Source organism: Rattus norvegicus, chromosome 16, assembly GCF_036323735.1.
Source record: "Rattus norvegicus strain BN/NHsdMcwi chromosome 16, GRCr8, whole genome shotgun sequence".
In the NCBI taxonomy this organism is placed as follows: Eukaryota; Metazoa; Chordata; class Mammalia; order Rodentia; family Muridae; genus Rattus; species Rattus norvegicus.
The window spans coordinates 75,908,367-75,927,686 of NC_086034.1; the positions used below are offsets into that span (position 1 = coordinate 75,908,367).

The following is a 19,320-nucleotide window of genomic DNA, read 5'->3' on the forward strand; positions in this document are numbered from 1 at the left end:
TGCCATATATGGATTTAATATTCCCCTAGGGATAATAAGTGGTGGAATTTGGGGTTTTTAATCTCTGAACTTTGTTTTGTTTTTGAGGGTGGCTCTTAGATAGCCCAGAATGACCTAGGATTTCGCTTTGAAATGATCAAGGATGGCATTGAATTTTTGAACTCGTAACTGCCTCCCGAGGGCTGGGATTACAGGTAGGAACCACCACAGCCAGCTTCACTCTCTTGACAGCTTTTGCACGATTTGCATCCCCAGCAAGCCCTGGGAAGCCAGCCAGTAAGCAGCATCCTCCCATGTCCTCTGCATCAGCTCCAGGTGACCCTTTCCTCTACGCTGGCTTTGGTCACGTCTTTGTCAGCACAATGGAGACCTGGTGGGCCACCTCTCCAGCCCCTGCTCTGTGTTTTTTGTTTGTTTATGATCACACTATTTCCATAGCACCACTTTCCGTTTTCATGGGCAGTGTGAATGGGTTGCAGATCTCTCCACATCACCCCCAGCACTGTCTGCTTCATTTTTATTTAGTACTAGCCGTCACAGTGAGCATGACGTGACACTTCCATGTGCGTTTGATTTTTATTTTGCTCACAGGTTACACTGTCGACGTTTTTCCTGGTGCTTATTGGTCTTTCGTGTGTCTTATTTAGAGAAAATATATACCAGTTCATTACCCACTTCTTTAGATTTATTGATTTTAATTTATACATACAGGTGTTTGCTTGCATGTATGTGTGTGTGTATGCATGTATGTATGTATGCATGCATGTATGTGCACTACCTGCATGCCTGGTACCCACAGTGGTCATAAAAGAGGTCAGCATTCCTGGAACTAGAGTTGCTTGTGAACCACCATGTGATGCTGGGAACCAACCCTGACCCCCCCCCCCCCAGAAAGAACAGCCTGTTGTTCTTGACCCCAACACTGTCTCTCCAGCCTCTAGTCGCCCTCTTTCTAAGCAGACTATTCATTCTGTTTTGGCCCATTTGTCAGGTGTGAGTATCTCTACACAGTCTGGATATTAACCCTTTATCAGATATATGATACACACACACACACACACACACACACACACACACACACATATATATATTTCCTCCTCTTCCACCAGTCCCCCCACCCAGTTGATTATGTTCTTCCATGCACGGAAATTCAGCTGACTGCTGTACAATTTAATTTCCATTTAGTTTAAGTCAAGCAACCTGTGCTTTCGGTGTCACATGTAGGAAGTCCCTGCTAAACTCCCTATGTTTTCTTCTATAAATTTTACGGTTTGGGCGCCACATACTTTCAATACATTTAAAGTTCGTTGTTTTTTTTTTTTTTTTCCGTTTTTCCCATCCAGATTATTTTTAGTTTTGCAATTCTAAAGACATAATTTTTAGGCGCAATGTATCATTTTTGAAAACAAAATAATATTTTAAGTTAAAATACAGTTACATCATTTCCTAGCTCCTTCCCCCCATTCCTCCCCTTCCCCATGTCCCCCTCTCCCTCTCAAACTCATGGCTTCATTTACTTATTATGGTTACATGCCTACATGCACAGTTTTGCATTTGATACACCAAGTTTTTCCAAGAGAAGTTAGATTTACTTATTTTCTCTTACAATGCTAGGAATGGAACCCAGGACCTTGCATTTGCTAGGTGTGATGGTAAATACTGCTTTCAACTTGACGGTATTCAGAATCTAGTAGAAGAAACTTGGTAAAGAAAGCTCAAGGTATATTTATGACCTATATGGTATATATGTGTATGAATATATATCATATATATACCATATATGGAATATACATGTATGTTTATGCATACACTGAAGTGAGAAACTCCACCTGTAATGGGAAAAGCACCATGCCTTGAGCACTCTGGACGAGTTGAAAAGATGAGAAAGTGAGAAAGTAGCGAGCACCAGCAGTCTTCTCTGAGGCTCCTGACTGTGGATACAGTGCGACCAGCTGCCCACGCTCCAACCCTGTGACTTTCCTACCATGACAACCCTGAGCCCAAACAAGTCCTTTCCTCCTTAAGTTGTCCTTGCTGAATATTTTGTAGCAGTGACTGGAGAAGTAACCAATATTCCACCCAGCTACTACAAGTATTTGTTGGCGGCTTTTGAAAATAAGGTCTCACTCTAGTGCAGGCTTATCTCTAGCCCTCAGTCCGCCCTCAGTCCTCCTGTCTATGCTTCCTATTACTGGAGTCACTGCTGTGTCCTATCACACTAGTGTTGCTATTAACAGAAGCCATACAGTGTATGGCATTAAACAAGCGAGTAAACAAACAAACAAAACAAAACAACAACAACAACAAAAAAAACCCAGCACAGTGGCCAGGCATAGTGACCTAGAAGCCCACCTACTTAGGAGGCTTAAGTAGGAGGACCTCAAGCTCAAAGCAAGCCTGATCTACAGACAGGGTGAGCAAGGCTAGCCCGTTTAGTGAGACCCTTTTTCAAAACAAATAAAAATGGACTGGAGAGATGGCTCAGCGGTTAAGAGCACTGACTGCTCTTACAGAGGTTCTGAGTTCAATTCCCAGCATGGTGGCTTACAACCATCTGTAGTAGGATCCAATGCCTTCTTCTGGTGCGACTGTGTACTCATATATATAAAATAAATAAGTCTTTTAAAAAATAAAACAAAAATGTGAGCAACAACAAAAAACCAGTAGGATGGCTGCTGTCCTTCAGGACACAGACCCACAGCATTTAAGACGTGGCGCGTGGGCACACTGTGTAGCAGAGACCCAAAGGCACTCACGTTTCCCCACCGTTTCCCCACCGGAAGTTATGCTTGGCCTGGGCACAGCAGTTCCACAATACAAGAAGAGCGGCACTGAGCTGCCTTATTTGTTTATAAGGGAGAGGAAGAGGGGAGGGAGGGGAAATGAGTCAATTGTGGGGAGCAGGAACTTCCTGAGGGGAGAAAGTGGGCAGTTCCACAGACGAGATCACCGGAAGCCATGATTTCTACTGCGCCAAATCTGACTAGTTCAGCAAACCTATCGGTTGTTTCCGATGTGGTGTGGAGGTGGAGAGAAAGCGAGCTCCAGACCCACCTTACGCCTTTTGTTCCACAGAAATAAGCAATGCCTGATTCTCTAAGCCACCTCAGCCTCTGAGCCCCTCAGCCCAGGCAATCAACCACTTGTACATGTTTACATGTCTTTTAGGATTTTATCTGTGATTATACATTTTCATTGCTCTGTGTGTGTGTGTGTGTGGGGGGGGTGATGTTGGGGATGGAATCAGGGCCTTGTACATGATAGTTGATTGGTCTACCACTGAACTACAACCCCAACCATGCTATCCCATCTTGACTCATCTTTTCTCCTCTGACTTGGTGGGTTGAACAAAGGTTGAACGTGCTAGCCTTCCCAATCCTTCTCCCCGGTGTCTGTAGGTCTGGGCGGAGGCTAAGTACATGTTTGCATCCATTCCTCTGTTCACTGACTATCTAGTGGAGCACACCATCCCCAGGCATTATTTCAGGTGTTTAGAGAGACATGATTGTTAAGTTTATAGTGATTAGTTAAAACGTGGTAATGAGCCAGGTGGCATGCTGGTGACATTTCTTTCTTGTATGATACTATGCTTTTTCTGGTCCCCATCAGTTCCGATGTTTGCTCAGGTCTCCCTGTGCCCACATCCTTCTCCCCTCCAATAGGACTGTGCAGCTTCTCTTTACTGTTTCCCCGAACCAGAGATCTGCTCAGCTCTTTCTTTTCGTTCTCCGTTAAAAATCCTTGGAGCTCACCAGACATCAGGGAGTCATAGGACAGAGACAGGCAGATCTGTCAGTTCAAGGCCAGCCTGGTCTATCTTGCCTGTTCTAGACCAGCAAATCTGAGGGTAGTGCCACGTTCCTTTAATCCCAGCCTTTGGGAGGCAGAGGTAGTTGGTAGCTCTTATGAAGCCAACCCTGATTGACACAGCAAGTTCTAGGTCAACCAAGGCTAAGTGGTGGGACCCACACTCAAGACAACAATAATAAAAACCCAACTATCAACCCCCTAAAATACCAAGAAACCCCCCCAAAAAAAACCCAAGCAAACAAACAAACATCCAGGATGGTTTTAGACAATCCCTTTTCTATGGCTATGTTTTCATTCTTTGACTTGGACACTCAGGGATTTCTCCCAATTTAGATGCTGATTTCTTCTCCTTCGCTATTTGAAAATGTCTGTCTGTCTGTCCATCTGTCTGTCTGTTTTTAGAGACAGTGTTTCTTTGGGTAACCAACCAGCTGTCCTAGAACTGACTCCATAGAGCAGAATGCTCTAGAACTAAGAGATTCACCTGCTTCTGCCTCCCGGGTGCTGGGATTAAAGGTGCACGCCGTTACTAGACTTAAACAATGCAGCTGCCTTCCTTCATTATCAGTAGCATCCTGGGTGTAAAACAGTAGACTCTGTACTGATCTGTGTTCTAGCCAGGTTTTATTGTTTCCTTCTGTTTTGTAAAGTTTTTCCTTTGCATTTCTACAAACACCCTAGACTTAACCTTGGAAACCTTTCTCATTCCTAGTTATCCTTTTCGTAGTAACTTGTTCTTGTTCCATAATATTGTGTCATATTTTAATGGCTATCTAACTATATTTCCAATTTCTTCTATTACAATGGACCCATTTTGGCTTTCTTTTCTCTTTGGCAACTATTTATAATTTATATTTTTCTCGGAAAAGATCTTTAGATTTCTTTCCAAAGAATCCTATGAAGAAAACTTTTATTTCCAAATCCCTCACAGAGCTGTGATTGCACGATCTATATTCGTTTGCCTCAATTTCAACTCAGTTTCATTTTCTCTACTTTTCCTGTACTTTTCTCTACTTTCCCCCCAATCTAGTGAATAAATACACAGCCCCTTGTATCCTTACAGTTTTCATGAAACGGGGCTTTGAGGTTAGGGGCCCTGCATCAGTAAATGAAAATATTACTAAGAGTAGTCATTAAGACCAACCAGCTCAGTACAAGTGATCCCCAGTCGCTTCCCACTTTAAATGTTTACAAAAGTGCGTGCTGAAAAACGGGCAGGAGTGGGATTACTTGAGGGGTCGGCAGCCATGGGTAGAGATGAAAATGTATTTGTCAAAAATTAAAGAATTAACGGACGCAGGTTGGGCACTGGTCTATGTGAGGTCCTGGTCTCTCTTCGGAACTTCTGCTAAATGCCAGTGTACAAAGATGACTATGTGTGACCTAGGATCAACTGAGTGACGGACATTTAAAACCGCGTGGAGGGAGGCAACATCCCATGCTCGCAAGCAGTTAGCGTTGGAGCCGTTCGCTGACCACCCAACAATAACACTGGGAACTATTTTATTAGAAAATGTCCAAATACTTCCCTCAAAGTGTCTTCAGGCTCCAAGAAAAGGCCACTGAAATGCCCACAGCGTCTGAAGCCTCGCTGAAGTGGAAACTTCTAGTTTCCTGGGAAGTTAGTTATGTCAAATGATGGTTCCCTGGGGGCACACAGATGAAACGATTTCTTGCTAGAGCAAACATGTGAAAGGATGTTTTCCTGAAGCAGACTCAGGTGAAAGGATGTTCTGATACAGCAAACACGCGGAAGGGCCCCTGATGGAGGAGTATAAATACGGCCCCACAGACAGTGGGAGATGAGCGCTGAGCATTGGTTTGGTTTGCTCCACCTCTCTATTCTTCCCTAAAGACACACATTGGTCACACACTCTGACACTGAGAGAAACTCACCCAAGAGTTGCTCGTGAAGTTCCTGCAGCAGCTTTCGTGCCGCGGCCTCCCCTTAGGCTGGTGGGTGAGCCTGGAGGTTTCTTTTTTTTTTTTTTTTTTGGAGCTGGGGACCGACCCAGGGCCTTGCGCTTCAGGGCCTTGCGCTTGCTAGACAAGCGCTCTACCACTGAGCTAAATCCCCAACTCCGCCTGGCGGTTTCTTTAGGATGAAACTGCTGCTGCCTGGTGTCTGCCTGCCTAGAGGACTGGTCTGGAGCTGCTGAGTCCTATTTGGTGTTTGCTACGGGACTGAACTGCTGCCCAAGAAGATCGAGCTCACCCTCAAAGAACTATAGCTGAACAGGTCCACTTTCTCCATATCCTGAGAACTTTTCTCTTCTACTACCTCTGCTGGGTAGTGGGCTAGAGGAGAGGTTGAATTCTTATTAAAAGTAGGTTGCAAAAAATTAATGCCTACACCTTGCCTTGTATTTTTATCATCCATAGTCTCTCTGTGATCTTAATTGGGGTTTCTTTTGGCTGGGGTGACAAGTATGTAGGGTTTTTTTAAACAAAAAAATCTAATCACTCTCTTAATGTCTATTTTTTCTCATAAATTTCTCATGTAGAAAATAGGTTTCAGACCATAATCCAATTTCCCCCAACATCTGATTTAAAAAAAAAATCATTCAAACCTGTCAAAAGTGTGAAAGAAATGTAGATGCCCGTATACTGACCACCTGAATCCTGTCATCAGAATTTCACCCTTATCAGCCGGAAGCGACATTTTCCTAAGCTTATGAGTGACAAGGGATAGAGTTAATGTGCCACCGTAATCGCACAGAACTCTCTGTGCTTCATGAGAACGCTGTACTATGACCAGTGCCATGTCCCTGGATGCTTTAAACAAGTCGTCACAAGCCAGCCATTAGCTGGGTGGAGGAGCTTCCAAAGAGTCCTTCCCGGCTTAAAGAAACAAAATTTCAAAGTCATCTGGCTTGCTGCCTAAGCACAACTACGGCTTCTTCCCCTTAGAAGCAGGTGATAGCTGACTGTTCTTGACGGTGCAGGAGAGCAACCATCACTGTTCTGTCCGGGATAGAGGATCTAGACCGAGGGGGAGAGGAGGTGGTAACTTGTACGCCTATCAACATCTGTTTTTCTACCCGGAGCTCACAGACAATTGCCAGCCTGGATAACACAACTCTGTCCCCACTTGCACAACCTTCCCTGTTTCCCAGAGGCTCCCTAGTGTTGTAGAGGCTAACACAATTCCTTTATTTAAAACAATTTTTTTCAAATGAGTATGTGTGTGCTTGACTGCATGCAGGAGCAAACAGAAGTCAGAAGAGGGCGACGGAGCCACTAGAACTGGAGTTACAGGCTGTTGTGAGCCACCGTGTGGGTGCTGGGGATCGCACTGAGGTCCTCTGCAAGACTTTGAGAAGTACTCTTAACTACTGAGCCGTCCCTCCAGCCCCAGTTGTTTGAAAGCTAAGCAAAACAGCCACAGTCACCTCTGCAAGCTCCCATGTGTGACGTGATGCCCGAGAGGCCTGACTATATAAAGTCTGGGTTTTCAGACATGAATTCAAACCCACACTGTAGCTGCCTTAGCTGTGTAAAATTGGGGCAATTAGTGCCTGTTTCCTCCCTTATAAAATAGGAAAGTTTTTCATACATGAAATAATCCCCATCACATTCTCAATGTGGTGCTCAGTGAGGCACACGTTAAGTGTTTCCAAATAGATGAAACACAAAATCACTATTCACTAAGTAATAGCTAATTTTAAGTTCTCTTGATTTCAGGCTTTCGTACATGTATGTACTGTATACTGTGCCCCATCCTTTCCTCCCTGCCTGCCTCTTCTGCCTCCTACTGGTCACCTTTGTCACCCTGAGGAAATTCCTTTTGTCCATATAGAAAGGTCATCCGTGACATTGGAATTCCAAAGTTCCTTACTTCAGCCACCAAGGCGCTCACTGGGTAGAGGTGTTTAAGTGCAGCCCTGGGGACTGAGTCTCCCTCCCAGATCTGAGGAGGTGGCAGGAGTGAACAGACTCCTGAGTGTTGTCCCCAGACCACCACGTGTGCTGTGAATGAGAGCACGCACACAAATAGTAAAATAAATCGTCACTTTTATTATTTTTTCACTTTGACCGTATGCTGTCCCCTCCCCCAACTCCTCCCAGATCTTCCCCATCTCCTTACCCACCCAACCTCAAGTTCTTTCTCTTTCCTAAATTCTTTAAAAGTTAATCGTTTTATTGACAATACGCCATTTGATGATGGAAAAAATATTGCTCTGATGTCTGAATCTGCTTAATTTAGGGTCCCTGTGGTTACTTTGATCTTACCATAGAGGTGTCATAGTTTAGATCTGAGCATACACATCCCAAAAGGTTTGACCCCTTGCCTTTGATGCTGTTGAAAGATAGCTGAAGGACTCGAGCCCATTGGGGGTGTGTTTTTGAAGGGGGTTTTAGAACCCTGATCCCATCTGTCTTTGCTTCTACTGAGATGGAAATATCCAAAGTAGCAGTTCCGCCACCACACTCCCTGACAGGTTTTGCCACAAGCCCAAAACCAAGAGGCCATGGACCCAAACGTTTGAGACAAACCTTCCCTGCTTATAAACCGTCTCCAGAGCTTTGGCGAAAGAACGCGGTTGCGGCTGAACTATGCGATGTGCTTCTCAAATGATCTACCACATCCTACAAGATGAGAAGAATGCCAGGTTTTGCTGTCCCGTTTGTCTGATCTGCGGGCGAATGGTATTAGTATATGCCTGCAAGTTTTAAAACTTACTCGAGTATTATATAAGGTTCAGATGCTCTCCAGTGTTCCAAATTTCATTAGGTAGAGTATTCAAACACACGCACTTTAAAAGTTCCTTGTTTAAACTTTTGCTTTAAAGATAACTCATAGTACACACGGCAAAACTGAAAGCTACAGGCTGTTCCGAGAGAGTTTTCATTTCCCAACCGCTAGTCTCACAGCTGCCTAAGCAACCACTTCCTGAAATGCAAAAACACATGCGAGCGCTCACACTCACTACTCCATACCATACATGCTGATTATTAAGTACTCGGGAAATCTCTACAGCTTTAGCTCGCCCCAGGGACCAGCTCTTACAAGGGAGAGACCAGTGCCGGCCACTTCTAGTCTCTGTAAGGTTTCTGTTTTTCTTCCAACAAACTGATTATGTTTGGCTTCCCCGGAGCCTGCTCGCCCAGTCCTTAGCGGAGTCGATACTAGCAGAGAGGACAGGAAGCAGGTGTCCGGCGCCATCGGAGGGCAGGCCTGCGTGGGAGCCGATGGTCCCCGCAGCGCAACCCGAGTGACTCCGGCGAGACCCGCCTCCCCCTGCACCTTAGAAACCGCACCACCCGTCAGCTGGCTTCAAAACAAAGAGTCCTTTCAGCGGCTTCAGATGCTGGCTCGTCGCCATGGCTACCGTCCTCCGCCTCCTCCCCCTCCCCTCCCGGCTCCCCGCAGCTGCGTGGGTGGAGGCGCCGCTTTGTCCCCGGGGGCCGGCTTTATTTCCCGCCTTTGCGGTGGACTAGAAAGGAGTCACACCCGGGAATTCACAGTAGAAGCCGCAAGTTTCTTTTTAGCCAGGATGCTTGGGTCCGGAGAGCCTTGTCCCGGCAGGCTCAGCAGCGCCACCTTCCGTGGCCAAGAGCGCACTGCTCAGTCCGCCGCTGCGGAAAAAGCTCGGTGGAACTTCCCACAGTCGCTGTTCTAGTGGCGTTCACATTTGAACGGCTAGAGCTTTCTTGGCTGAAAAGACAAAATGGTTATGTAAACAGTCAAGATGATTCGTTTGGTTTTTCAGACGCCTCTTATTTTCAATGATTACGCACTCTCGAAAAATTTGTATTTTTGACGAATTTCTCAATATTTACTTTGTGTTTTCTATGAAGGGACTTCTTTAAAAATAAAAATAGCCAGAAAACAATCTTTGGCTGCCGCGTAAATTTGGGAATTGAGAGGTTCTTATAGGTCCACGGGCCTATAAGCTGTCTGAGGAATGCTAGAATGAGGATAGATGGGGCTTAAAAGATCTGTCTGGGGGCTGGGGATTTAGCTCAGTGGTAGAGCGCTTACCTAGGAAGCGCAAGGCCCTGGGTTCGGTCCCCAGCTCCAAAAAAAAAAAAAAAAAAAAAAAAAAAGATCTGTCTGGGGGCCTGGGGGTAGGGGGGAGAACAGCCTGAGAGAATAGATCAAGAGAGAGAAGGCAGACCAGTGTGCAGAGAAATAGAGGCTGGTGTCTCTGTTCAGAGGACCACAGGATGAGTTATACGAAGTCACATTTCCGCATCTGTGGGAGCCAGTGGTCACCGTATTCCTAACATATTTAATAAATGCTGAAGGGGATTCTGGGGGCAGCTGCGTCACATCTCGTTGAGTCAATTTTTAACAAAATTTGAAAAATCATTCCCAAATGATTAAAGGCTATGCTAAGTAAGCCATGCATAGTAAAGGCAGCCCAGCAGGTGATTGACAGAGGAAGTTTTTCTGGTCTTCACTTCCAGCTACAAAATAAACCACATTTGATGAACAGGAAGCAGCCGGGCCTGGCACACAGCAGACAAATGTTTGCAGAGCAGAGGTTTGCTTTGCTTTTTCCTTCTGAGAACAATCTTTAGCTAAATAACTACTTAGAAAAGAAGTGTGTTATTTGAAGACCTGGGGGGGGGGCAATCTCTTTTCTTCCTCCGGAAATGTTCTCATTTGATGACTATTTCTTCTGTAATTTCAAACGGGAGGTATGAGGCAATGTCACAAATCGCTTTTTTTTTTTTTTTTAAAGCTCTGAACCGGGTGAATAGTGATCAGGTGGATAACACAAACCTTTAATCCCAGCAGCAGGAAACCATTCAATGCTGTCCTGGTCTACATAGTGACTTTCAGGCCAGCCAGAATCACCCAGCGAAACTGTCTCAAATAACAAAACGAAAGGGGGAAAAAGATTTTTGCATGTATTAGGTACGTGTTCGTATTTGTGCACGGAAACACTTCAATATCACTCCTCACTTTCCACCTGATTTGAGATGGGGCCTCTTCCTTTTAGGTACTGCCAGAGACCCTGTGGAGACTCATCTAGGTTGGCATGGCCGTCATCACCACACTTTGTCATTTTATTTTACAATGTGTCCAGCATTTTTTTTTTCTTTTTTTCGGAGCTGGGGACCGAACCCAGGGCCTTACGCTTGCTAGGCAAGTGCTCTACCACTGAGCTAAATCCCCAACCCCGTGTCCAGCATTTTTGCAGCCCCCTTTCAGTCTTCATCTTACCGAACGCCCCATTTTAATCTAACTGAGGATAAAATTTCTCTCTGATCTCTGCTTCACACTTTTCTGAGTGTGTTCCAAAGTTAAGGTAGTTTTAAAGACCTGCTCAACACCTTCGTTGTCGGATCTGGGAACTGAGATTCTGAAAGGAGAAGTCAGTCTTGCCTGCTGCCTGTCTGTCACTCCATGGTCTCGATCTCTCTCCCTTTTTCCTCCCCCACTCAGTCCTCTTCTTCTCTCCCTTCTGTTCCTCTATTCTCCCCATTCTTTCCCCGCTGGCCTGGAACTCCCGGTGTAGACAAGGCTGGCCTCGAACTCACTGAGATACACCTGCTTGTCTCCTGAGTGCTGGGATTAAAGACCTGCGCCAAAAGGCCGGGCAAGCAGTCTCTTTTAAGTGCACTTGTGTAATGAAGGGTAGTTATGATTGGTTATCTGTGATGCATTAAATTAGTAGTATCCCGGGAATCATTTTACCTTTCCGGTCACTTTCTAGCTCCCCGGACGACCTTTGTGACTGGATGACCGACTGCCTTCATCCTCCAATCAGGGTTTGGAGTCTCAGGGCTACACCAATGGAAGGTTACCGGACCTTCAAGAAAGGCCAATCGGATGCTAGAGCCTAGCAAGCGAACGGCGATCAATCAGAGCGCAGGAGCGGCGGCCGGGGAGCGGCTGGCCAATCAACGTGCCAGCGGTGAGGAGGGGGCGGAGCCTTCGCGCAGGGAGCTGTACGCAGCGCGATTGCGCTGCCGCGGAGCCGGAACGGAGCCTGAGACCTGGTCGAAGCTGGTAGGGCTGGGCGCGCGGTTGGGAAGGGCTGCGTTGGGCGTCACCTGGGAGAGAGACGGGTGGAGTCGCGGGCCACAAATACTGTTGCCATGGCAACGCAGGTGCCCAGTCCTGGGACCAGGGTCCCTGCTTCTGGACAGTTTTCAGGCTGGAGCTCCTAGGCCCATAGGGCCTCCAATACCCTAGACTTGCAGACTGCTGGGCTGCAACCTGTCTGTGCCTGTCTTGGCAGCCTGCGGTCTGGACTCTCCCGGGAGAGAAAACAGGTCTTAGCAATGTGACCAGTTGTGCCCGTTTCTAGGCCACCCCTGGGCGCAGCACAGCAGCCTCATCCTGGAGATGTCACTGTAGACGGACTAGGGTGTCTCCAGGGTTTTTTTTTTTTTTTTTTTTTTTTTTTTTTTTTTTTTTTTTTTTAAAGCACGCAACGAGGTGCTTCGTGCACAGATAATTCAGAGAATAGGTCCTTAGTGGATGAGTAAAGATCACAATGGCAAAGATTCCAGGGGCCGACTCTGCTCAGGAGAATTAGAAAGCGCATCGTGTATGTTATTTCGAATAGGAACCATGGTAGAGTAACGATAAGTTAAAATTTTAATATATTTCATTTGACCCAAACATATCAGCAGTATTAGATTAATGGTAAGATATTTAAAATTGTGTCCTTTTCCCAGCCGAAGCTGTCCACTCCCTTGTTTATCTTACAGTACATGTCAGTTCCGTCCGCTGTTTTTCAAATGCTCACTCCCCTTTTAGGTAGGGCCCACCATCTTTCTTTATTTCTTTAAGGTTTTTTGAGACAGGATCTTGTTATGTAACCCAGGCTGGTCTCAATCTTGTGATCCTCCTGTCTTAACCTCCCAAGTTCCAGGCAGAGTAGTATTCAAGAGGAAATTAAGTGTATCTGTGTGTGCCCTGTGAACAACAGGTAGTCGCTTCTCTTTGCTTACCTCATGGGTCCCAGTGAGTTGAATCCCGTTGGTAGGATGGTTAGCAAACCTTATCCACTGTGCTATCTCACAAGCCTGAAACTAGTGTTTTAAGTGGATATAACTCAGGCGATAGTAAAGAGAACTGAAAATAGACAACGGACAAACAAGATGGCTACTAGTTATTCTTGGGAATTCACAAGTGGCCCAGGACAGCTATGAATGTTGTCCAATACAAAGCTGTAAACTTACTTAAATCATGAGGAGATCTATTTTCCCATCATGTTTTGCAACTTACATGGTCCTTGAGCATGCTTTTTGTGGATGGCAGTGTCCTGTCACAATATCGAAAAGTTGGTTGTGCCCACGGGAGGAGGACTTGAGCCTGATCCTGAAAGGAGGGTGGGTCTTGAGCTGCTGGAAAACAAGGGCGTTTTAATTCAGTGAAACTGAATCCAGCCTCTTTCATTTTTAGGGTCTAGCCAAATCCAGAGGCTCACAGACTGAAACAGCACACTTCTCCCACTGGCCTCTTCTTCACCATGATTCACAGTCTTTTCTTGATCAACTCTGCTGGGGATATTTTCCTGGAGAAGCACTGGAAAAGCGTGGTCAGCCGCTCTGTTTGCGATTACTTTTTCGAGGCCCAAGAGAGAGCTACGGAGGCTGAAAATGTGCCTCCCGTCATCCCCACACCTCACCACTACCTTCTGAGCGTTTACCGGCACAAGATCTTCTTTGTGGCTGTGATCCAGACGGAGGTCCCGCCTCTGTTTGTCATTGAATTCCTTCACCGAGTAGTGGACACATTTCAGGTTTGTAAATGTGGGGAGCTATATAAATGTATATAAACCATAAGAGAACCACACCTCTGGTGGGCTCTCATCCTGTAGCCCAGGCTAGCCTGAGCTGTGTAGCCCAGGCTAGCCTGAGCTGTGTAGCCCAGGCTAGCCTGAGCTGTGTAGCCCAGGCTAGCCTGAGCTGTGTAGCCCAGGCTAGCCTGAGCTGTGTAGCCCAGGCTAGCCTGAGCTGTGTAGCCCAGGCTAGCCTGAGCTGTGTAGCCCAGGCTAGCCTGAGCTGTGTAGCCCAGGCTAGCCTGAGCTGTGTAGCCCAGGCTAGCCTGAGCTGTGTAGCCCAGGCTAGCCTGAGCTGTGCAGCAGTCCTTCTGCAGCCTTCTGAGTGTTGGGTTTATAGGCACAAGCCATTTGGCATTTCATGCCGTTTTGTAAAAATATTTTATAATATTGTCTCCATCTTACTTAGCTTGGGTTTAGAGCATTTTTAAAAATCAAAACTGAGCATTGCTCACACCCTAAGATTCTTCCAATTTTTCTTAGTTGGCTGTGTTCAAAAGAGCCAATTAGATGCTTTTAAGCCTCTTTCATGAGAGAGCCACCCACTGTACATGAGTGTATGGTCTTAACTTTGCTCAAAAATTAGAGTTCATATAACACACACACACACACACACACTCACTCACACACACACACTCACACACTCATTCACACACTCACACATACACTTACACACTCACACACTCACACACACTCACACACTCATTCACACACACACTCACACACACTCACACACTCACACTCACACACACACATACACACACACTCACACACACTCACACACACTCACTCACACTCACACACACACTCACACACACTCACATTCACACACACTCACACACATACACACATTCACACACACACTCACACACACTCACATACACACTCACACTCTCACACACACTCACATTCACACACACACTCACACATACACATTCACACACACACTCAGACATACACACACACTCACTCACACACACACACACAGTTTTTTTGGTTTTTTGAGACAGGGTTTTTGGTTTTTTTGAGACAGGATTTCTTTGCGTAGTCCTGGCTGTCCTGGAACTCACGATGTAGACCTGGGCCAGCCTCAAATTCACAGACATCCGCTTGCCTCAACTTCCCAAGTGCTGCGATTAAAGATGTGGGTCACCACCACCCATAGAGTTCAGATTATTTCTTTAGCACCGTGAAGTTTATGCTAACCATTGCGAGCTACGTTGCTTTGAGTTGTGTCCAGAAATGACGAGCATCAAGTTTTCTAAGAGAACAAAGAGGAAAAGCCAAGAGGCGCTTACCTGAGCTGCTCCTGGCACAGGGGTCACTGGCGAGTTCAGCCTTCCTTCTGAATGAGTTGAGTACATGGAGCCTGTGTGCTGGCCTGAGTTCCTGTCTTGGTTTTCCGTTCTTGTGAGGATGTGAGGTATGCTGTAGTTTTCATTTTGGTTTGTAGCTCTCAGACAGTGGTTCCCAACCTGTGGTGGAGATGACACCTGTAGGAGTTAAACAACCCCTTCACAGGGGTTGCATATCAGATGTCTGCATTACGATTCACAACAGTAGAAAAGCTACAGTAGCAATGAAAATGATTTTATGGTGGGGGTGGTGGTCACCACAACATGAGGAGTTATATTGAAGGAAGGTTGAGAACACTGCCCAATGGGAACCAGGGAGAGGAGGTGAGTTGTCCCAACATGGGAGCGTGGTTGAAGCACAGATTCACCCGACTTTACTGTCCGTGTCTATTTGCATTAGATTAGGAGAAGGGCTCTTTGGTTTAAATTGTCTGTCATGTGGGGTCTGGAGTTAGCCACATGCAAATAAGAATTATGGTTGCGGGGGCTGGAGAGATGGCTCAGAGGTTAAGAGCACTGGCTGCTCTTCCAGAGGTCCTGAGTTCAAATCCCAGCAACTACATGGTGGCTCACAACCATCTGTAATGAGATCCGATGCCCTCTTCTGGTGTGTCTGAAGACAGCTACAGTGTACTCATTAAATAAATCTTAAAAAAAAAAAAAAGAATTATGGTTGCAAAGGGGAGGAGCTCGTGATGACCCAGTGGGAGCAAGTTTGTTCTGTCCACATTCCTCACCCCCACGTTACAGGGTTAGGACCGTTTTCATTGTAAGAGAACCAAAGCATATTTTATCTCAAAATACTGTTCTGGAATTCCAATCCTCGATTCAACTATACACTGTGGAAACCCAACTATTCCAAGCCCAGAATATGGAGCGAACAGAAGAATCCAGTAGTTAATTGTTAAGCTGCCCTCCATGGCCCCTGCTGTGATTTCTAAGTACTTTACCCATACACAACTTAACGGTGTGCTGTCATACCAATTACCGTATAACTTACTGCAAGCCAGGAAGCAAAAGAAATTGTTTAAAACCGCAGAGGTGAGGCTTGAGAAACGGCTCATCAGTTAAAAAAAAAAAAAAAACACTAACGGGTCTTCAGAACCCAGGCTCCATTTCCAGCCCTCACACAGTGGCTCACAACTTCTGTAGCTTCAGCTCCAGGCGATCTGCTGCCCTCTGCTGGCCTCTGTGGGCACCGTGTGAACCTGTGCAGACAGACATTACAAATGCCCGTACACAAAGAAAAATCAACAAAAACGAAACAATTAAAACCACGCAGGAACCTGGGGAAGTAGAATTGAGTTCAGTTTCGAAGCCTCTGGGGAAAGTGGGCCAGCGTGGAGCTTAGAACCTAGCTTAGTGTTTCTCCTCTTGTAATATCTGTTCCTTGTTCTTGGAGGCGATGGAGTCCCTGTGGCAGAATTGCCAACTGTAGTTTTCTATGTTGTGTTTGGTTTATAGAACCTCCTGAGAAGAGTACTCATTTTTCAATTGAGATCACTGTTGGGAAGGAAACATGGTATTTTCCTTCAATTATGCTTGCGCACACCTCTGTGTGTGTGTGTCTCTCCCCCCCTCCTCTCTCTCTCGGGATATATCCCTAAAATTTTATCTTGAGTTTACCTTGGACTCTCACTGATGCCTATCACTGTCTGGTGTAGTTTAGGCTGTATCTCATAGAATCAGTTTAAGGGCCAGGCAATGACACGACCTGTGGCCCATCCCTTTACCTGAGCTGTGAAGGCCCTCGGGTGTGAAGACCCTCAGGGGTGTGAAGGCCCTCAGGGGTGTGAAGGCCCTCAGGGGTGTGAAGACCCTCGGGGGTGTGAAGACCCTCAGGGGTGTGAAGACCCTCAGGGGTGTGAAGACCCTCAGGGGTGTGACCTGGAGAAGAAAGAATGAAGTAGACCTTGCCGGTGTCTTCAGATAGAAGAGTCAGGAGGCCGGCTTCATCTTAGCAGTCAGCGACGTCCGTGAGTAGAGCAGGATTTCTCAGTGTGCCCTTCACTTCCCCCATTCAGTAATTTGTGTAGCCATCTTGGAGGCCCTGGAAGAGCCAGGCCTGGCACCTTGAGCAACAGACACCAACTGACCACACACCCGCTCGCCGTTGTTGTCATCCCTATCATGTCTAGTTTGTGCGTGCACATAGTGTTACTGCGTTGTGCCATCCAATCAGGACCCAGAAGAGCTAACAAGGGACACTTAAGATTATAGCCTATGAGAGCCTGGGTTTGATCCAGAGCACTAGAAAGGGGAGAGAGGACAGGAAGAGCATGATCTAGGTCTGCCCTGCTTTCCCACACCGTGGATACATACGTTCGCTGTGCGATTAGCCCTTTAAATGACAGCCGTTTGGAAATCCCAACTTCAGGGATGCTCTAAAGAGGCCCTCTGCTGGGCTAGTCCCACTCCCCATTCTATCCTTTCCTGAGTGAGTTTCAAGAACATAACAGCAGGTCAAAGGTTTTCTGTACAATTCCACGCCACTTCTGCAGCTTTGCAGGGCTCACATGTTTTGTACGTGAGCACATCTAGTCTAGACTATGCTCTGTTACATTTTCATCAAGCCAAGGGAATCAATGCAAAGAGCTTGGCTTCCTCTGTCTACTGACAGCACAGATAACCAGACGCCAGTCCTGGTCGTTAACCTAAGCCAGGCCGCCCAGGAGAAGGGAGGCCCTATCCTGAACGCCATGGACAGGCAGGTCCCTCCTGTCACGAATATTGTTTCACCTCTCCCTGCCGTCTGGGTGATCAGTATGCTTCTGTGTCTTCAGGACTATTTCGGGGTCTGCTCTGAGCCAGTGATCAAAGACAACGTGGTGGTGGTCTACGAGGTGTTGGAAGAGATGCTGGACAATGGGTTCCCCTTGGCTACGGAGTCGAACATCCTCAAGGAGCTGATAAAGCCTCCCACCATTCTCCGGACAGTAGTCAACACCATCACAGGTGTGACCCGGGGGGTGGGGGTGGGGCTGCGGGAGCCCAGGCTCCCACCCCTGGCATCTCTGGGTTCTTGGGAGTCTCGTCTTATCTTTCATGTGCTGGGGACCTAACCTGAAATTATAGTCGTGTGTGGAAATTATAATTATAGTTGAATTAATAATTATAATTGTACTTCAATTGCATGTAGCTCCTGGCGGCACAGCGCTTGGCGTTAGCATGTAATCTCAGCTCCGAAGGGAAAAAAAAAAACCCTTATTTAACAGGATTTTCTTCCAATTAAAGGGGAAAATATGATTAGTCAGAAACTTCAGAAATACGAGAACATGAAAATCTCCAAATTTAACTACTTTTAATATTTGTACACATGTATAGTGTATGCATTTATTTATTTCTTTTAAACAGGTAAGTGATGCACAGATAGAATACATTTTTACTTAAATTTTAATTTTGCCTGTATGTGTGTTTGAGTACCGTGTGTGGCCTGGTCCCCTGAGGAGGCCAGAAGAGGGCACTGGATCCCCTGGAACTGGAGTTGCAGACAGTTGTGAGGTGCCGTGTGGGTCCTGAGGGTTGAACCCGTCTTCTGAAGGAACAGCCAGTGCTCTTAACTGACCAGCCATCGCTCCAGCACCCTGATAAAATACTTCTAAATGATAGCATGTATATTTTTTAAAATCATGCCTCTTATCAATGTTTTATGAGCACCCACTGTGATCTACTGACGTTATTGTTAATGATTGGTGTTTTCCTATGTCCGACGGACCCTGGCTGTCACCCAGCCCCTGATGGTCCTGAATTTCTTTTTATCCTTTCAAAACATAGGATTCTTGCTTTTGAGTCTTTTTAAAGATTTGTTTATTTAATATATATGAGTACCCTCTAGCTGTCTTCAGACACACCAGAAGAGGACACTGGATCCCATTACAGATGGTTGTGAGCCACCATGTGGTTGCTGGGAATTGAACTCAGGACCTCTGGAAGAGCAGTCAGTGCTCTTAACCGCTGAGCCATCTCTCCAGCCCTTGTTTTTGAGTCTTGTTTATTCAGTTCTGGAAGAGGAGGAGCCAGGCTAAGGGGTTTTAGAGACTCTCACACACCAGGCCCGGAAACTCCTGGCAGCCTTGGCTTTCTGTTGTAGAACTGACCCACTGCGGCCAGCCCTACTAAGGTCGAGACCCTACTAAGGCCTGAGGGTGTGGGTTCTGGACATTGGTGTTTCATTCCACACAGTCTTGTTACCAGGAAGGTTTCCACCCTCTGTGGCAGCCTGTTCTGTGTCCTTTGTTCGTTTCTGTATTGAGATGGTTTTTGCGTCTCTCCACACGGACTTGAAGAGTCCCTCTGATTGGCCCTGCAGCCCTCCGTGATGAAAGCGCCCGTGAGTTTGCAGGCTCTGCCTTGAAAGCAGCCCCTGGAAACCTGTTACTTGTACTTCGCTTTGTTATGGCCGTTGC

The 19,320-nt window shown here is 46.4% G+C and overlaps 1 protein-coding gene and 1 long non-coding RNA gene across 6 annotated transcripts in view; one reads left to right on the forward strand and one right to left on the reverse strand.

Moving 5' to 3' along the window:
* Positions 1 to 92: 92 nt before the first annotated feature.
* Ap3m2 (adaptor related protein complex 3 subunit mu 2) overlaps positions 93 to 19,320 on the forward strand; it is a 29,457-nt gene continuing 10,229 nt past the window's right edge. Inside the window, exons 1-4 of one of the 4 annotated variants that reach the window (XM_039094175.2) lie at positions 93 to 194; positions 11,481 to 11,776; positions 13,181 to 13,520; positions 17,698 to 17,869. In XM_039094175.2, the coding sequence (XP_038950103.1) occupies positions 13,248 to 13,520; positions 17,698 to 17,869 (445 nt within the window). In that variant the 5' untranslated portion in view covers positions 93 to 194; positions 11,481 to 11,776; positions 13,181 to 13,247. Of the gene's footprint in view, positions 195 to 11,480; positions 11,777 to 12,075; positions 12,505 to 13,149; positions 13,521 to 17,697; positions 17,870 to 19,320 lie in introns of those variants that run through there. The other 3 variants (XM_039094177.2, XM_063275047.1, NM_133305.2) reach the window with 3 other exon arrangements.
* LOC134482521 (uncharacterized) lies at positions 7,808 to 11,608 on the reverse strand. Of its 2 annotated transcripts, XR_010058745.1 has the most exons (3): positions 11,462 to 11,587; positions 10,544 to 10,627; positions 7,808 to 9,469 (listed from the first exon to the last, which is right to left on the reverse strand). It is a non-coding gene; the product is annotated as an uncharacterized LOC134482521 (long non-coding RNA). The 2 variants fall into 2 exon arrangements; XR_010058744.1 differs by lacking the exon at positions 10,544 to 10,627 and having other exon boundaries at positions 11,462 to 11,608.